At 42.3% G+C, this 21080-nt stretch overlaps 1 protein-coding gene across 2 annotated transcripts in view; it reads left to right on the top strand.

Moving 5' to 3' along the window:
• The first annotated feature begins 7957 nt into the window (after positions 1-7957).
• LOC139553892 (doublecortin domain-containing protein 2B-like) overlaps positions 7958-21080 on the top strand; it is a 28325-nt gene continuing 15202 nt past the window's right edge. For both annotated transcript variants that reach the window (XM_071366651.1, XM_071366650.1), the window contains exons 1-5: positions 7958-8671; positions 10254-10308; positions 15559-15629; positions 15712-15843; positions 16038-16172. In XM_071366651.1, the coding sequence (XP_071222752.1) occupies positions 8388-8671; positions 10254-10308; positions 15559-15629; positions 15712-15843; positions 16038-16172 (677 nt within the window). In that variant the 5' untranslated portion in view covers positions 7958-8387. The remainder of the gene's footprint in view (positions 8672-10253; positions 10309-15558; positions 15630-15711; positions 15844-16037; positions 16173-21080) is intronic.

Genomic DNA, 21080 nt, shown 5'->3' with positions numbered 1-21080 from the left:
TGTTTTTTTGTCCTGTGGATTCAAGTTCATCGGGAAAGTGAGCCTGTCAGGTAGCCAGTATTGTTAGTTCTTGCACAGAATCCAGCCTAGTTAGATGCAATTTTCCAGATTTTTGAACATGTTCTTTCTCTGGCCTCTATTGATTTAGTCACCCTAATTCTGGCCTCCTACAAATGTAAAAACTCCAATAACATTTTGAATGGATTATGATAGAGACATGAGGTTTGAACCATTGACCAATTATCCATTGGTCAAAAGATGCATTTTTGATTGGACACCCTACACCTAGCTAATTGTGTTTACGCTAAAGATAATGACATTACAATGTTGTAGGCAGCACACCTGTTATGAATGAATGCTCTGCCTAAAAGGTCTGGAGCATTAATGGCACATACGTGCACTACATGTTACTGGAACAACCGAGTTGCAGGTTCAAGACCTGTTCCCCTCTAACGTTACAGTGGTTATTTTCCCAGCATTTTTGGGGGGATGGAAGCGTTCCCATTGGTATTGGGGTTTGTGAGGGAGGTGGCCATCCTGTATGACTGTACTACAGCCTCTGAACCGTCATGGCACAGCAGGTAGTTAGCTAACGTTCCTGCAATGCAAGGTTTCTGATTCAAGGTTTCTGTTTCCCCCTCAATTGCCTCATTACTGACAAGTTGTATTACACCTGGTTCTCCATTTAAGTGTTTCAGTGTTTACTTCAAATCAAATTTATTTATATAGCCCTTCTTATATCAGATGATATCTCAAAGTGCTGTACAGAAACCCAGCCTAAAACCCCAAACAGCAAGCAATGCAGGTGTAGAAGCACGGTGGCTAGGAAAAACTCCCTAGAAAGGCCAAAACCTAGGAAGAAACCTAGAGAGGAACCAGGCTATGAGGGGTGGCCAGTCCTCTTCTGGCTCTGCCGGGTGGAGATTATAACAGAACATGGCCAAAATGTTCATAAATGACCAGCATGGTCAAATAATAGTAATCACAGTGAACAGGTCAGGGTTCCATAGCCGCAGGCAGAACAGTTGAAACTGGAGCAGCAGCACGGCCAGGTGGACTGGGGACAGCAAGGAGTCATCATGCCAGGTAGTCCTGAGGCATGGTCCTAGGGCTCAGGTCCTCCGAGAGAGAGAGAGAGAAAGAAAGAGAATTAGAGAGAGCATACTTAAATTCACAAAGGACACCGGATAAGACAGGAGAAGTACTCCAGATATAACAGACTGACCCTAGCCCCCCCGACACGTAAACTACTGCAGCATAAATACTGGAGGCTGAGACAGGAGGGGTCAGGAGATACTTGATCCCACAGGCACACACTCGTGAATATTTAGTGAGATAAGAGATCAACTGTTTGAAGTTTGAAGACAGTGTGAGAGATATCGACGAAGACGTGAACCATTTAGATTGGAAGGGGAATATTATTCCCATACCTCATTTCAAAGACTTTGTAAGTAGGGTTTGCCCTTCTCCCGAAGACCATGAGTTCCGCTAGTCATTTCTGCTCAGTTGGTGTCTCTAACCAATGTTATTGTACTCTACCAGCAGGATGGCACATCTTCACCAAAAAAAACAAGTGAAAGAGGCACCAGACAGGAGAAGCCAGGAGCAGTCTGGGTTTAGATGTGAGCTATATTACAGCCATTTTCAGAAAGGTAAAGTTTGTGTGGGTGCGTGTGTGTGTGTGTGCGTGTGTGTGTGTGTGTGTGTGTGTGTGTGTGTGTGTGTGTGTGTGTGTGTGTGTGTGTGTGTGTGTGTGTGTGTGTGTGTGTGTGTGTGGGGGGAAACCCAAATGTTTGAGAGATGTCTCTCTCTTTCTCTCTCTCTCTGATCCTTGTTTTTATTGAATTTATGCTCATTGTTTTTAAGTTATGTAAGTTAATGAGTTGCTTCTCAATGTATCTTCCTTCTCCCATGTTCCCAGCAGTGGTGTAGTCTGGCCATGGAGATGCTGTGGCTTCAGCATAATTTTCATTCAGGAAGGAGAAGATAAATATTGAATACAAACAAAACAATGACATACTTTCTCTCTCTTTCTCTCTTGTTTTCTCTCTCTCTCTTCTATTACATCCGGCGCCGAAACGAGATGGCCGCCTCGCTTCGCGTTCCTTGGAAAATATGCAGTATTTTGTTTTTTTATGTGTTATTTCTTACATCGGTACCCCAGGTAATCTTAGGTTTCATTACATACAGTCGGGAGGAACTACTGAATATACGATTAACGTCAACTCATCATCGTTCCTACCAGGAATATGACTTTCCCGAAACGGATCCAGTGTTTTGCCTTCCACCCAATACAATGGATCTGATCCCAGCCGGCGACCCTGTGCGACGCCGTAAAAGGGGCAAACGAGGCGGTCTCCTGGTCAGGCTTCGGAGACGGGCACATCGCGCTCCACTCCCTAGCATACTACTCGCCAATGTCCAGTCTCTTGACAATAAGGTTGATGAAATCCGAGCACGGGTAGCATTCCAGAGAGACATCAGGGATTGCAACGTGCTCTGCTTCACGGAAACATGGCTAACTCAAGAGACGCTAACGGAGTCGGTGCAGCCAGCTGGTTTCTTCATGCATCGCGCCGACAGAAACAAACATCTTTCTGGTAAGAAGAGGGGCGGGGGGGTATGCCTTATGATTAACGAGACGTGGTGTGATCATCATAACAACACACATGAACTCAAGTCATTCTGTTCACCTGATCTAGAACTCCTCACAATCAAATGTCGACCGCATTATCTACCAAGGGAATTCTCTTCCATCATAATCACAGCCGTATATATTCCCCCCCCAGCAGACACATCGATGGCCCTGAACGAACTTTATCTGACTCTTTGTAAACTGGAAACCACACACCCTGAGGCTGCATTCATCGTAGCTGGGGATTTTAACAAGGCTAATCTAAAAACAAAACTCCCTAAATTCTATCAGCATATCGATTGTGCTACCAGGGCTGGAAAAACCCTAGATCATTGTTATACTAATTTCCGCGACGCATATAAGGCCCTCCCCCGCCCCCCTTTCGGAAAAGCTGACCACGACTCCATTTTGTTGATTCCAGCCTACAAACAGAAACTAAAACAACAAGCTCCCGCGCTCAGGTCTGTTCAACGCTGGTCCGACCAATCTGATTCCACGCTTCAAGACTGCTTCGATCACGCGGATTGGAATATGTTCCGCATTGCGTCCAACAACAATATTGACGAATATGCTGATTCGGTGAGCGAGTTCATTAGGAAGTGCATTGACGATGTCGTACCCACAGCAACGATTAAAACATTCCCAAAACAGAAACCGTGGATTGACGGCAGCATTCGCGTGAAACTGAAAGCGCGAACCACTGCTTTTAACCAGGGCAAGGTGACCGGAAGCATGACCGAATACAAACAGTGTAGCTATTCTCTCCGCAAGGCAATCAAACAGGCTAAGTCCCAGTACAGAGACAAAATCGAGTCGCAATTCAACAGCTCAGACACAAGAGGTATGTGGCAGGGTCTACAGTCAATCACGGATTACAAAAAGAAAACCAGCCCCGTCGCGGACCAGGATGTCTTGCTCCCAGACAGGCTAAACAACTTTTTTGCCCGCTTTGAGGACAATACAGTGCCACTGACACGGCCCCCTACCAAAACCTGCGGGCTCTCCTTCACTGCAGCCGAGGTGAGTAAAACATTTAAACGTGTTAACCCTCGCAAGGCTGCAGGCCCAGACGGCATTCCCAGCCGCGTCCTCAGAGCATGCGCAGACCAGCTGGCTGGTGTGTTTACGGACATATTCAATCAATCCTTATCCCAGTCTGCTGTTCCCACATGCTTCAAGAGAGCCACCATTGTTCCTGTTCCCAAGAAAGCTAAGGTAACTGAGCTAAACGACTACCGCCCCGTAGCACTCACTTCCGTCATCATGAAGTGCTTTGAGAGACTAGTCAAGGACCATATCACCTCCACCCTACCGGACACCCTAGACCCACTCCAATTTGCTTACCGACCCAATAGGTCCACAGACGACGCAATCGCAACCACACTGCACACTGCCCTAACCCATCTGGACAAGAGGAATACCCATGTGAGAATGCTGTTCATCGATTACAGCTCAGCATTTAACACCATAGTACCCTCCAAACTCGTCATCAAGCTCGAGACCCTGGGTCTCGACCCCGCCCTGTGCAACTGGGTCCTGGACTTCCTGACGGGCCGCCCCCAGGTGGTGAGGGTAGGTAACAACATCTCCACCCCGCTGATCCTCAACACTGGGGCCCCACAAGGGTGCGTTCTGAGCCCTCTCCTGTACTCCCTGTTCACCCACGACTGCGTGGCCATGCACGCCTCCAACTCAATCATCAAGTTTGCGGATGACACTACAGTGGTAGGCTTGATTACCAACAACGACGAGACGGCCTACAGGGAGGAGGTGAGGGCCCTCGGAGTGTGGTGTCAGGAAAATAACCTCACACTCAACGTCAACAAAACAAAGGAGATGATTGTGGACTTCAGGAAACAGCAGAGGGAGCACCCCCCTATCCACATCGACGGGTCAGTAGTGGAGAAGGTGGAAAGTTTTAAGTTCCTCGGTGTACACATCACGGACAAACTGAATTGGTCCACCCACACAGACAGCGTCGTGAAGAAGGCGCAGCAGCGCCTCTTCAACCTCAGGAGGCTGAAGAAATTCGGCTTGTCACCAAAAGCACTCACAAACTTCTACAGATGCACAATCGAGAGCATCCTGTCGGGCTGTATCACCGCCTGGTACGGCAACTGCTCCGCCCACAACCGTAAGGCTCTCCAGAGGGTAGTGAGGTCTGCAGAACGCATCACCGGGGGCAAACTACCTGCCCTCCAGGACACCTACACCACCCGATGTCACAGGAAGGCCATAAAGATCATCAAGGACAACAACCGCCCAAGCCACTGCCTGTTCACCCCGCTATCATCCAGAAGGCGAGGTCAGTACAGGTGCATCAAAGCAGGGACCGAGAGACTGAAAAACAGCTTCTATCTCAAGGCCATCAGACTGTTAAACAGCCACCACTAACATTTAGCGGCCGCTGCCAACATACTGACTCAACTCCAGCCACTTTAAAAATGGGAATTGATGGAGATTATGTAAAAATGTACCACTAGCCACTTTAAACAATGCCACTTAATATAATGTTTACATACCCTACATTACCCATCTCATATGTATATACTGTACTCTATATCATCTACTGCATCTTGCCATCTTTATGTAATACATGTACCACTAGCCACTTTAAACTATGCCACTTTATGTTTACATACCCTACAGTACTCATCTCATATGTATATACCGTACTCTATACCATCTACTGCATCTTGCCTATGCCGTTCTGTACCACCACTCATTCATATATCTTTATGTACATATTCTTTATCCCTTTACACTTGTGTGTGTATAAGGTAGTAGTTGTGGAATTGTTAGGTTAGATTACTTGTTGGTTATTACTGCATTGTCGGAACTAGAAGCACAAGCATTTCGCTACACTCGCATTAACATCTGCTAACCATGTGTATGTGACTAATAAAATTTGATTTGATTTGATTTACAGTACCTGTCACTGAAAGAGAGACTGAATATTTCCTAATTGCAGAAGACCAAGGAGAGGCTTTTCCTCTAAACTGGACATTCATTTCTCATACTGACATTTTCCCTGTTTGGATAAATCCCTTAACTTTGTTTGAAATTATGTAATTGAGTTAAGAACCTACCATAAGTTTAGTCCACAACTAGTTGGAAATGGAGCTGATGAAGCTATCCAATTAGTAGGGGAGAGTGGGGTAAGTTGAACAAAAGCCACCCCTGTTTCTAGGAAACCATACACAGTATTAATCATGTAACCAAATATTTAGAAAGAGGTCATCATTTCATGGAGTCTGTGAAGGAAGAACCCACATGGAAAAAGTGGTAAGTAATTTAGACCGATTTTCACCAAGTCAAATTAATTGATTGAATTATAGGTTTCATGATGCTTTCATCTAAACCAAAGTTGATAATTTTAAAATAGTTTTGTACATCAGTTGGGTTCTCTATAAGCTACAATAAAAGGTCCTAAAACTAGCATAAAAGAGCATCCTTGTAGCTGTGTGGGCTAATATAGTCAAAATGTTTGTCCTTGGCTAAGTTGAGACAATGGCCACCATACCCCATACAAATTATGATTTCATTTTGTCAGTTTATGCATAACATGTATAGTATTTTTGCAATGTGTCATGCATATGAACTACAGATTTTTATTGTTACAGAGCAGACATCATCGTGTCCCATGTATACAAACATAAAACAAGCAGGGTTCTAGCCCCTCTTGAGGTTCTTGAGAGAGCAGCCAAGGATGTGAGAGAAGGGAAGAAGTCCATTCGAGCAGCAGTAAGGGATGAAATAAATAGACTGAATGACACTGAAGAGGGACATTGACGAAAAAGAAAACAAACATGTATCTGTGTGAAAGAGTGGCTATGACAGAGTAGCAGAGGAACACAAGGTCTTATCCGATGACATGGAGTCTTGAGCTTGATAAACGTATAAAGAATCTCGCGGACCAGTTGCCTACGAATTGGCACAGCGAAACAACATCCCTGTCCCGGACAACTGGTTAAGAACTGGAAGGGTAAGTGATATTGAACAGAGAGATCTATATCTGAATGTAAGCATGCATTTAAGATATACAATACACCACACCCCCATTTCATGAATTAAACTTTGACCCACCTTCAGCATCACCCACTGTCACAGGACACCATCACCCATTTACCACAAGGCATATCAACTTACCCTGTCCCTTTGCTCAATTTACCCCGTAGATTATACCAAGAGACCACATTTTTTTGCACAAGCTATGTTTTCAAAACGGTTATGTTTACATATTTCCAGGGATACACGACATCCTGAAATGTATGTAGATACATGTATCTTTGGTACATATTTCCCTTGAGGTAGTGATGCTGAATGTAAAAAACGTCTCAACATACCCCACTCTCCCCTACCTTTTGTGTATCTCAAACAGTCAGTGTGTTGTCCGTGAGCGCAGCCACGTCTGTTTCGAAGCAGAGGATCACTGATTTGAAGCTGGTATGGGGCAGTTGGAGAGTAGAGGAAATGAATCTGTTAGCAGCACACTGACCCCCGTTACAGTGGTGCCTGTGGCACGGATCGGCAGCTGGGCTCAGCTCAGCGGCCGGGGTAGCGCGTTTAGAAGGGGTGAGTGTAATAGAGTTAATATGAACTTACCGTAAGCTCACTCCACATCTAGTTTGAAATGTTGCCGATGTAGCTATGCAATTGGTACCTTTTGTTTAGCTCAAACGGTTGGTACGTTGTCAAATAAACTTGTCAAATACACACTGACAAATTAAATATCAATTTAATAAAGTTAATTTTTGTAAGTATCCATTGACTAAATTTGCTATTGCTTTTTTTACTACTAATACTGTTGTTACTACCGTTGTTACAGTACATGTGATGTTCCTTTACGTCACTACAATTGTTGTCTGCATAACTGCCTTTAACCATGATAATCTCCATTGTTTTCAAAGAAGTTATGGGAAAGATTCAAGGGAACTCCCTGCCATAGCCAGTTTATCTCAGGTGATTCACACAAATGTTTCACATTGAGAGCACACACTCAACACAATCATTAAAAAAAGTTAATATTATATTATACAACATACTGGTCCTGTCTATGTGGGTATCAAAATAAACACAAAAGCTGCATGTGCTTTCCTGACAGCCCATACAAGGTCAAGGGAGACTGTTTGAAATGGATGTATGGAAATGGTATTCCTAGACCTTCTTGTCCCCTCCCAGAGCATTAACTTCTGTTGTAGAAGGGTTATCCCTGAGATTTTACTGTAAATACTACAGAACTAGCAGCCATTAGGCTACACATGTTGTGAATTCAACAGGTTTTCGAATAGTTTTTAAAAAATATATAAAGATGAGTTTTATGGTTTATCTTATTTATTCAGCGTACAACACTTGCATCCTCTGTCTCTCGCTCTCCCTCTTTTGTTGTCGTTCGTTGCTGCTAATGGTTTAGCCCACAAAGCCAGTCATTGCTGGCTCTGCTGCCATGGCTACCAGGAAATACTCTCGGCCGCCAGAGAGTAGTATATGTGTGTGAGAGAGAGGGAGAGAGAGAGAGAACGTGACAGTCCAGAGCTGTGAGAGACCACCACACAGAACACAACAACAGATTAATTAGAACAGGTTTGAGTGGTAGTGGTAAGTACCCAGAGCAGACAGGGACCGGAGACGGCAGACAGGTACCGGAGACGGCAGACAGGTACCGGAGACGGCAGACAGGTACCGGAGACGGCAGACAGGTACCAGAGACGGCAGACAGGGACCAGAGACGGCAGACAGAGTATCTGGAAAAATGGCTTTCTGTGGGTCAGCAACCCTCCTCCTGCCTCCGGTCAAGAGTGTGATGGTCTACAGGAACGGGGACCCCTTCTACTCCGGCAGGAGGTTTGTAGTCAACCATCGACAGGTGTCCACCATGGAGGCGTTTCTCAATGACGTGACCCACTGCATTCAGGCACCGCTGGCCGTGAGGACCCTGTACACCCCCCGGCAGGGTCACCGGGTCAGGGAGCTGCATGACCTCCAGACCGGGGCCCAGTACGTGGCCGCAGGCTTCGAGAGGTTCAAGAAGCTTGAGTGAGTAGACTATCAGGCAGAATTGTCTAGATTAGAAAGGGCAATTAAAGGGCAATTCTACCAATTTTTTACATTTTCATTATCTCCAGCACAATGCCAGTGTCTACATAAGTGAAAACGCGATGACATCATCAACATGTAAAACATTTTTAAAACAGTCATTTTCAAACACTATGAGATTTGTGGTGATGTGAGTAGCAAGAAAATACCTTCCCTCTGGCCAAAAAAAATCACAGTTTTTCTACTTTTAATCCTACCCTATCATATCACAGATCATTATTTTTTAGGACCTTCTCATCTTTTTAACCATATATCATAGAAACGCACCATTTTCACATAGACACTTAATGAATATGAGGTTGAAAAGCGGCAGAATTTCCCTTTAAGGTACTTTTAAGTTGTTCTCTGGCATTGCTCCCAGGCAGTTGGTCCAGATATGGTCCTATGTATACAGGTCTACCATGTACTGTACGTTTGTGTAAATGTCTAGATATGATGTTATTAAAATGTTTTCTTTAACGTTTATCGCTGTGTGCAGTAGATAAATGTAGATAGTAACCATTATATAAATACATACAGTAATACAGTCAGTAATGCATACAATAATACAGTCAGTAAAACATACAGTAAAACAGACAGTAATACAGTCAGTAAAACATACAATAATGCAGTCAGTAATACAGGCAGTAATACAGTCAGTAAAACATACAGTAATACAGGCAGTAATGCATACAATACAGTCAGTAAAACATACAGTAAAACAGACAGTAATACAGTCAGTAAAACATACAATAATGCATACAATAATACAGTCAGTAATACAGTCAGTAATACGTACAGTAATACAGGCAGTAATGCATACAATAATACAGTCAGTAATAGTCAGTAATACAGACAGTAAAACATACAGTAATACAGGCAGTAATAAGGACAGTAAAACTTACAGTAATACAGTCAGTAATGTATACAGTAATACAGGGAGTAATACAGTCAGTAATACAGACAGTAAAACATACAGTAATACAGGCAGTAATGCATACAGTAATACAGGCAGTAATACAGACAGTAATACAGGCAGTACTACAGACAGTAAAACATACAGTAATACAGGCAGTAAAACATACAGTAATACAGGCAGTACTACAGTCAGTAAAACATACAATAATACAGTCAGTAATGCATACAATAATACAGGCAGTAATGCATACAGGAATACAGTTAGTAATACAGTCGGTTATACAGTCAGTAATACAGTCAGTAATTCATACAGTAATACAGTCAGTAATACAGTCAGTAATACATACAATAATACAGGCAGTAATGCATACAGGAATACAGTTAGTAATACAGTCAGTAATACAGCCGGTTATACAGTCAGTAATACAGTCAGTAATACATACAATAATACAGTCAGTAATACAGCCGGTTATACAGTCAGTAATACAGTCAGTAATACATACAATAATACAGTCAGTAATACAGCCGGTTATACAGTCAGTAATACAGTCATGTGTTAAGCTGTGTCTCACTGAGGATGACATGTGAACCTTTATCATGTCTATTGTTTTGTTTTTTCATGCAGTTATTTGAACACAGGGCTGAAGAAGCAGCCTGTACCCATGGGAGAAGGAGCTCGGGTAAGCTTCAAAATGGTTTTCTGTCTCTGTCAGTGCTACAGTCCGTTACTCATTAATCTAACCTAACCTATCTGGGGTAGGTCATGCTGACACACACACACCCTCAAAATCAGGTAGATCTGAACTGGTACCAGTTGTAACAGAGAACAGATTTTCTTCCACTGAGCAATGGTCATAATTGATTATTTATTTGACCACACTTCATATTCATTGTGTTTAAATTTGATTTTGGATGTGCTTTGCATGTCATAATACCGGACACTGTGGTAGACCAAAGCATGATAGACCAAAGCAATAGCATAGTATTGATTTTTGGATACATGTCATCTGTAAATAATGGTCCTCAGCACCAACACAAACTCACAGCATGTAGACCACACATCAATAACAAATCAATGTTCTGTACCGTATTCAGTCTTCCAGTGTCTCGGATCATTCTTGGCCCATTTCAATAGATCTCTTGTTCATCATCGGATACATTCATATAAGGAAGATAGATCTTGTGTTAATGAGATCATGGACACATATAAACCCATTTCAAGCGCAGCATCTCAATAGCCGTTCGCACAATGGAAAGTGCTTGCTTTGTTTTCATCCCAAATGGCTGGCTGGATGGATAGAGATTCATGTATTTCATTTTCAGCTGTGGAGCGTGTAGTGATTCAGAGCAATATCAATATCATTTAGCCCCCAGCGGTGGGCTAAATCAGGGTCAGGGAAGTCTTAAAACAAATCTACTTTGAAAAGAAAGTATACACCTTTTACAGCGGTGGGCTAAATCAGGGTCAGGGAAGCCTTAAAACAAATCTACTTTGAAAGGAAAGTATACACCTCACACACATGGTTATGGGCTTAGAAAAAAGAAGACACCTGTACCATGTCAGATATAGAGTTGAAATGTATAACATTTTGAGTTCGCATACCAATATTACACTATACATCACAGTTGACTGAAAGATAACAAAACAATTTGACATAGAAACACAGGATTTTCAGCGGGAAAAATAAGGTGTTCATTTGGAAATTCTGAAAAACATGAATAATATTCCACCCATGAGGCCACTACAGGGCGATTTCATCATTTGACTGCAGGAAAGCTGTGAACAATCATTCTCCATTGTCTGACTGGGACCAGAAGGGCCACCATAACTAACCCATCAACATTAATATGAAACAGTAGAAAGACGATTGTGTGGCACTTGGATTGGCACAGATATTGTTTTGCCATTGTGTGAGTGCCCTGCCTGTACTGTAGGTGTGCGCTTATATGGTGCTGTATATTAGCAGAGACAGAGTGATTTTACAGCTAACAACAAACATTCTCACAACTTTAGAGAACGTTTCCTTAAAAACTCAGACACACCGGTAGGATTGTTAAACGTTCGACTGCAGACAGTACTTAGCACCTCTGTACAGTGTCAAAACTCTGTCTCTTTAAAAAAATATATAGATTTTTTAAACTAGGCGAGACAGTTAAGAACAAATTCTTACTTACAATGACGGCCTACCTGGGAACAGTGGGTTAACTGCCTTGTTCAGGGGCAGAATGACAGATTTTTACCTTGTCAGCTCAGGGATTCGATCCAGCAACCTTTTGGTTACTGGCCCAACGCTCTAACCACTAGGCTACCTGCCGCTCTTACCACTTGGCTACTTGCTGTGTTCACACAGCAAAGACCTTGGAAGTTGTCAGCCTTGTTAAAATACTCCAAACTACAAGGTGGCAGAAGCGCTGTTTGGCAATGAATATTTGTGTGTATTGCTTATGGTCTAGATTCCAAGCTATCTGCTCTAATTTTGCTATTTTGTAGAACACCCTTGTTGATACTAGCCAGATGCCCCCAGCTAGATAACTACCTAGCAAGATGATGAAAAAACAATTTAATTCACTCTCCATAATCCCATACTGCCAGCCCATAGCCAAATGTTTAGCTAGTTAGCAAACGTTAGCATATCCGCTAGCTAGCACAACATCAGACTGGCGTTTCATGAAAACTAGCTAATCCATTGTTATTTAATTAGAAAGTCAATACTAGCTACAGTGATTAGCTAGCTTGGAGGAAGTATTTAGTGTTGTGTGCATTGCGTCTCTGCACATACAGTAGCTAGCTACCATCCCATATAGCCTACATTGAATATGAAGTGTGACTGGCTCATCTGTGAATGTACCGAGAAACAACCCTATTTATTACTTTTTTTTGTTGGCTCTTCCATGTCGGGATTCGTGCTGTCTGATTGGCTCAAAATCAAGTTGTTGGCCACTGACGAGCATTGGGATTCTACAAGTTACGACGCTACCTAGTCAGCACCAATGACGTATACAAACCCTGGATTGCTGAAGCTGTGTATTGGCTTTAAAGCCAGCGGTCGGCCATATTGGTACTTCCCAGTAGGAGCAGTCCTCCATAGGAATGAATGGAATTCTACAGTAGATCAATTAAATGTTTCAAGGACAAAAAAAATTACTATTATTATTCTAAAACATTTTTTGCTCCTTTTCTCCCAAATTTCATGATATCCAATTGGTAGTTACATTCTTGTCCCATCGCCACAACTCCCGTACCTACTGAGGAGAGGCAAAGGTCGAGAGCTATGCGTCCTCCCGAAACATGACCCCGCCAAACCGCACTGCTTCTTGACTCACTGCTCGCTTAACCCGGAGGCCAGCCGCACCAATGTGTCAGAGGAAACACTGTACAGCTGGCGACCGAAGTCAGCGTGCATGCGCCCGGCCCGCCACAAGGAGTCGCTAGAGTGCAATGGGACATGTCCCAGCCGGCCAAACCCTCCCTTAACCCGGATGACGCTCTGTCAATTGTGTGCCGCCTCATGGGTCTCCCGGTCGTGGCCAGCCTGGGATCGAACCAGGGTCTTTAGTGACCAAAATCTTTTTTACAATTGAAGAGGAGTACCTAGATGTCTGTGAGGTGGCTTCAATACAGCGTCCCCCTGTCAGTCATCGAGGCTTTATACACATCATTGGTCGGCACACAGCAGGTACCGCTTTTGTTCTAGCAAGAGAAGGAGCAGCCTCCCACGGTGATAACGATCTATCGGTAGTCTATCGGCAGTGAGGTTCTTGGGGTGTTTCATGCTTGAGAGTCTCATTGGGTCATTACCTAAAGTTTTCATAGGAATGTGTCAGTGAGGTGCAAGGAATAAATAAGAATGTGTTCTTAACTGACTTGCCTAGTTAAATAAAGGTTAAATAAAAAATATATATATATTTTTTAAAAGGACTGTTTCCAGAAGACCATTTCCTCAAACATAACTTTGCTACACTCGCATTAACATCTGCTAACCATGTGTATGTGACCAATAAAATGTGATTTGATTTGATTTGAACTTACCCAGTACACACACTTGCTTGTGCAAAAAAAATATTATAATTAAGACGTCATTTAAACAGGAAAAATGTATTACCTTTTAATGTGGCATGAACAGAACCAGTCATGATATTTTCATCCGATTATCAAACAAATCACAAAAAGTGGGCTACCTGTGCATGTTCACCCCCCACCCCACTCAGTCGTCAGGACGTTGCCTGATGGTTCCAAAGAAACGTTCTCCAAAAATGGTTTAATTAATACACATCTCCCCTTATACTGTGGCCGAGCCCATCGTGACTCTGATTGGTGAACCACTGATCCATTCACAGCTCTTTGTTGGCAAGGTTAGGGACACTCACACAAACAATTATTTTAACGTACAGTGTTTTCAACTTAGATATTTGACACACTTTGACATAACACGATTATACTGTGCATGTTCATTTCTACAGTCGTTATTATTCAACATGTCCGCCCCTTGGACTTGAAATCACAACCTCTTGGTTCACAGTATTTCAATCTTCCTGCTGCGCCACGTCTGTGTCAGTTGTCAGTTATTTAATCAGACTATTCTCTCATCATTGATGTGACTGACTTATTTCAGACATTTTAGGGATTTTTGTATAGTTGTCTAATGTTGGTGGGGCATATAACCCTGTTTTAATGTTAACTCCGGAATCACTCTGATCAATAAAATTGTTTTTCTTGAGTGTACTTTTAACAGAGGTGAGATTTATCTAATGTCAAAACATGCTAAATTGGTTCTCAGGAGGTTTTTGTTAACATACATAAAATGTTCCCTTAACTAACCCGAAAACTGGACACTCAAACATCTGGGGAACACTACAGGTAACAATTCAAAAACATTCTCTCTCACTAGAATTGTTAGCTTGGTAACTCTGTTTAGAGAACTAAGCCACACAGTGGCCTCCTCCTGTGTTATCAGGGCTCTGAACAAGCCTGGGCAGGCCTGATTCCCAGCCTACCCAGCCCTTTGCTGGCAGCCCCATGCCTACCACTCTGTTTAAATACAAAAACAAAGTTGAATAGTGCCACTTCAGTGGAAACATTGTAGAAACATTTATTTTCTAGCTGTGGTTGGGTTTTGATTGAAGTATTGATTTATTGGTATATTATGTGGTCAGACACAATGATTGATTCATAGGGCTTGACTTCATAGGGCTTGACTTCATAGGACTTGAGTTTTTTATAGGGCTTGACTTAATAGGGCTTGTCTTAATAGGGCTTGACTTTATAGGGCTTGACTTTATAGGGCTTGACTTAATAGGGCTTGACTTTATAGGGCTTGACTTAATAGGGCGTGAGTTTTTTTATAGGGCTTGACGTAATAGGGCTTGACTTAATAGGGCTTGACTTAATAGGGCTTGACGTAATAGGGCTTGACTTAATAGGGCTTAACTTAATAGGGCTTGACTTAATAGGGCTTGACTTCATAGACTCTGGACATAATAGAAAGGTCAGGGGAAGTTTTGTGGACAGAGTGGCTATATATGGTTTATGTATTCAATGAAGTGGAGCACTCAGTCTGTCTTTGTAGATGTGTTATGTAGATACAGTATGTTTTTAGCCAAGATGATGATGTGTGTTGCCATGGACACAGCCCTCTGACTGACAAGCTATAATAATAATAATAATAATAGTAATAATAATAGATTATAACCGCTTATTGTGAAATGTCTGTGGATGTTCTGTTCCGAAATTAATACAATTGGAATTTTATTTTGTTTTAGTAAATTATATCAAATGGCACACTTGATATCAATGTTTCATCACATGGTTTAATTTGGCATTCACTGATCAGAGGAAGTGTTATTTCTTTCTTGTATTTGATTTTGACCGACAAATCTATCTAAAACTACAGTGCAGTATTCTTTTGTAATGTCCTGTCTTTCTTTCCTAGGCAAGATTACTTCACAGACCGAATGTGTCAGCAAAATGGAGAAAGTATATTCCTCTACCCTGTATCATACAGTAAGTTTCCCTGTTAACACACTCCCATTCTCAAATACTACACACATAGAAACACACTACTTATTTGCGTGTTCCATTACAGTGTTTTCCGCAACGAAGATCTTCGCTGCTCGCCATTCCGTTTCATAATTCCCAGGACCTGGCAGCACGACCTGGATCAGATCCTCGGTCTAGTCACAGAGAAGGCCAGTTTACGCACTGGAGCAGTGCGCAGGTCAGATACGTACACACACACACCCTCACACATGCATATATACTGTACATACGCACACTGACACAGACACACACACACACACACACCTTCACACAGCATGTTTGACCTATTAATGGCAGCCCAACGACCCCTCAGGTACACAGATGACAGTCTCTCTGACCCCATTAGTGACCCCTGACCCTGTGACCCCTCAGGTTGTGCACTCTAGAGGGTGTAACTGTGTCCAGTGCAGACGAGCTGGTGAGTGGCCAGTTCTACGTGGCAGTGGGAGCAGAGAGGTTCAAGAAGCTTCCCTACGTGGAGCTGTTGGTTCCTAAAGCCTCTGAGAGGTATGGATGGAATTATCATAGTACAGAGATTGTTAGATAATATGAAAATAGAACAAGCAGCATTTAGGCAGTGTCGTGGAAAATCATTTCAAATACAACGCTTACCAGAACTTGTAAAATCAAACATGCTTTTTATTACAATTCAATAGCCAACTCGCATGTCCCCGCCGAACCCACCCCGCGGAACCCCCCCCCCTCAGAAGTCCAGTCCTTTATATTTATACCCACATAATATTGTCCGTCCCCTATGAAGTCATTCACCCCCATCTGCCTTCAATCAGTTTATAATGGTGGCCGGACCCTCTATCCCAGTGTGTCAACAGACCCCATGCCCCTTCCCTTCACCACTAAATCAATGCACTCTTTGTTCTAGTCTCCCCTATCCTTAGTGTGTCCAATTGCCTTTAAGCGCCTCTCTGTCTGACATGTATGTTTGTAATAGAATGGTCAGACCATATGTCTAGTGTCCAATTGCCTTTAAGCGCCTCTCTGTCTGACATGTATGTTTGTAATAGAATGGTCAGACCATATGTCTAGTGTCCAATTGCCTTTAAGCGCCTCTCTGGTATGTGTGCCTCCAGTGGAATGTGCAGACCACAAGTCCAGTGTGTCCAACTGTTTCAAGTGCCCATGTGTCTGATCAGTCCGTCAGCACAATGGAGAAAACAAGAGGGCCAGAACGTCCCCTAGTATATCTCCATTACCACAGTCTCATGATCAACGTGAACATGTGGCTCGCTACTTTAATGTTCAGCTGTCTTATGTTACTACTACAATCCCCCCTCTGGGGCTATTAAGCCACATAAATGATACAAATAAGACTTTGGGATAGTAAATGAAAAGACCTATGATAAACAAGAAAATACAAAAAATAAAAACAAAGTGAAGCAGATAAACCAACTAGACCAAACATCTCCAATGTGAAATAAGAGTAAAAGATCCAATCAGAAACATTAAAGAAAACCTAACTAGACCAAACATCTCCAATTTTCATAAGAGTAAAAGATCTAATTAGAAACATGAAAGAAAACCTAACTAGACAAAACATTTCAACATTATCCCCCCGTGCAGACACCTACCAACCTTTGTTAGATGATTTAATACATGGTCCATAGACACTTGTAACCGGAATACCCTCTGTCACCTAACATGTTTTTGTAAAATGATCCTATTTTTAGAAGGCAAAACTAACTTTAATTAAAATAAAATATATATGTTCATCGATATATATCAAAAAAATTCAAAGAAACATACAAAGAACACAAAGCATCAGGCCAAATAAAAAATGCTAAAACCCCATTATCTAGGAGCACAGTCCTCATCCTTACAAATAAGACAATCTCCTCTTTAACACTTGGCACAGAAAAAAGGTTCTGGGTGATGGGTATGACCATCCTCATGAATTTTTGTACACCACTTGCAATAGTGACGCAAATGACACTTTTTGTGGACATGTATAAGTAAACATATATCTGAACTGGGTAATTGAACATATACATGGAAATCATCCTTACGAAAATCGTGACACGCATGACCAACCCCCCAATCACTTCATAGAGACAGTTAGGGTTACCAAAGGGGCAGTCAAGAGGTCCTCCAACCGCATTGCAAGGCTTTCCATACTTATTGGTATAATTGCCTGGGCTTCCCGGTACAAGATCAATCACCACAGGAGAGTCATCTCTCATTACAGACATCTGTTTAACTATTGTCTGAACCACAATTTAACTTTACCAGGGGTATAACACAACAAACTGCAATACCCAGAGTCAATAACCCTCCTTCCAACACGATGGCCATCCTAGCAAACATGGCTCCCCACTTTCCTAACGCTAGGTCTAACCAATCCCATACAAGGGAGTCTAAACCAGTATTAGCCTTTACTTCTGCTCATAATCCTTTGAGTTTGTCCATAGCAATATTGGGAATAAAGGTGCAACAGTCATCCCCAAACATGACACAAACTCCACCCTTCTCCGCTAAGAGCCAATGGAGAGCCTGTCTATTTCGCCAAGTCATTTTACTGGTAGCCTGTACCTGTTCCCCCAACGCCGTTGGAGCCGAATCAGTATAGTTAATGAACATCTGTTGGTTATAATATATATAATTAATCCACTCTAAATTTTTATTTGGTGTTATCCACAAAAACATAGATTCAAATCCTGATTTAACTTCATCTCTTACCTTGAACTCTCGAGGTACACCTCTAGGCTGGCCAATTGCATCAAGGTATACCTCAGGGTCTTCCTCATACTTCCTTTTAACTCTAGAATTAACATAGTCATCGTGGGGTGATTTAATAATGGTAACCTGTTGAATTGCTCTTACTAAGACACAAAGACCAATCCATTCATTAGGCAATACATTCAACAATTTGTTTTTTCCACACATCCAGAAATTATCCGCAATACCTCTATCTTGATTCTTTAGCATAGTGAGAGACGGTGCAACCTGAGTTATGTGACCACACAACCCTTTTCTATTCATAATCAACCCTTTATCATTACTTTTACGAACTCCCACATTCTCTAACACCCAAATAGTATCACTTCTACTGTGGTGTTTCCTACATCAATTCCTTCGGTGTGGTGTCTGTAAAAACATTCATATTTTCCTTCAATCACGGTACCTCTGTCTAATTGAGGTACAGTTAATTCAGTTCTAATGTTATAGGCATCACAATCATTGTCTCCCAACATGGTCTTATTCAACATAGTTTTACCCCTAGTGCTTACCCAGAGCAATCCTATATTCTATGTCACACAAGGGAATAGAATACTTTCTATTGGTACAATGGTCCTTTTTCCAACTTACACAGTTTTTAAATGATGACAGTTCAGAAACTATTAAAAGATCAGACAAATGTGATTTTCTACACAAAATACAATTGTCCATTCTGTGTTTGTTTGCCATATACTTAGCCCATTTGTACCACTCGTTCTTCACTACTTCTTCTCGTGTGCTGTCCTTGAGTGGTTCTAATATATCTAATTCTGTCGCTTTTTCAATGTTCTTATCTTGAGGTAGATCATTAGAGTTCATCAGAAAGTTCCAAATGTCAGTAAAAAACTCTCCTGACTCTGATGTCTCAGGTTGCTTTGTGGGTACAGTGATCTGCTTGGTAAGGGAGGTCGATGTCATCTCAGTGGTAGCTACTGTGGTCGTCACAGCAGCCGCCACCCTTGTTGTTGTCACAGGCTCTTCCTGTTCAGGTGCAGGGGTAGGATCAATCTTAATGACCATGGTGCTACTCCCTTCGGTCACTGTTGTTCTTGTTATTTCAACTATTAATTCTTCACCTTCAACTGGTTCAATCTGATTCATGAGGAGCACCCTCTCGTCTTTTTCTTTGATTAATGTCAGGTCACATCCTTTCGGATCCCAAACGACTTGTCCCTTTGTTTGGTGATGTGTCCATCCACAGAGTGCCATCTCCGGTAAGGGTTTGATCCTTATGATTGAGATAGACTTCAGTTCTCCAGCTTCTGTTATAAGTTGAGGTGGAACAGAGATTCAAACCTTGTCAGTCTTTTTGGATTGTTCGGCTGATTCCTTTCTACTCTTCCAGCTTCCACCATACATCTTGATTGTGCATTAGTCTGTTGTTTCTATACTAGCATTCACTGTTACTTCTGTTATGTCAATGTCATTATTCTTTTGTTGTTCCAACATCAATTGTCTGTAAAGGAGACCATTCAAAAGTTTGAAAGTCAATTGTGGGGAAATCCCCATTTTCTTCAGCTTGCGGGACTTTTCCTCCTCTTTCTTCACCTGAGGCTCCCTCCTCAGGCCGGACTTAACTTCCATCTGGATGGTTTCAATTTTTAGGGAAAAGATCTTCTCATTCTGTTCCTTGTGAGGCCTCTCCTCCTCTTATGAGTGCATTAGTCAGTGCACTTGTCGTATTTTGGCTTTCACTTCATTTGCTGTTTTCTTGGCTCCTCCCTGGCGTCTCAATCGTTTCCGCTGCTCCTGCTCCCTCCGGGCTCCCTCCTGGTGAATCAGCATCCTCTGTGTCCTCATCTCTATGTGGTTGTATCCTTCTCTCTGTTGGGACTCAGCTGCAGTGGTTCAGATGGTACCACGTCTGGCTTCCTTTCACTTTGACGGCCGTTCTTGTTGCTTTGGCCACCTCATAGGGTCCTTCTCTTCTTGGTTGATCCCACTTCCTCCGGAACACTCGAACGTGGACTAGATCTCCTGGTATCACTGGAAGAGGTCCTTCTGGTCCCCTTGGATCATCAGACGCGGAACCTCTCGTCCTGGTTCAGGTTTCTGCCTTCTTTCTGTGAGGCATTCATACTTAGAGACTTATGGCCTCTGTTCTATGATTACACCATACATCCTCTTACTTCCATCACTCATCACACAACAAACTGACATTCCAGCTGAAGCTGGCGAACCCCTCTCCTTCTGTTTTCCTAAACATAAGACTTGGAAAACAACAGACAAAACATAACAGCATTGACAATGTTATGTGTTATGCATAAATATATTCATGCAAACTGAAATCTGAGACCATGACAATTCCCACTCTCTCTTTACCTGACTCTATGCCTCCAGGATACTTTTCTGCTGGACTCCACAAAAATAAAAGCCCTAAAAAGCTTCCTCATGCTTCCACCCAGTCTTCCCCTTTCGGCCCCAGGTTCTGAGAGGTGTTCCCAAATCATGTCAATTTTTACTTAGTTTCCCATCTGCTCCATTTTAACTGATAATCATGTGCATAACCTACAATTAACATTATCTCTTCTTGAATTAATTCAACACTGTTTATGCTTTCATATCAATCCCTTTAACATGTTTGTTTAGAGTATAATATCCTAACATCTATTCTTTTTCACATGATGTATTAAAAAATGAAACAAGTAACCTCCAAACTCAACCCAGTATGTCTAAAGTAGCCCC

The sequence above is a fragment of the Salvelinus alpinus genome, chromosome 25 (assembly GCF_045679555.1).
Source record: "Salvelinus alpinus chromosome 25, SLU_Salpinus.1, whole genome shotgun sequence".
Taxonomy (NCBI): Eukaryota; Metazoa; Chordata; class Actinopteri; order Salmoniformes; family Salmonidae; genus Salvelinus; species Salvelinus alpinus.
The sequence above is the reverse complement of the archived record's forward strand: the minus strand, read 5'-3'. Positions and strand labels throughout refer to the sequence as shown.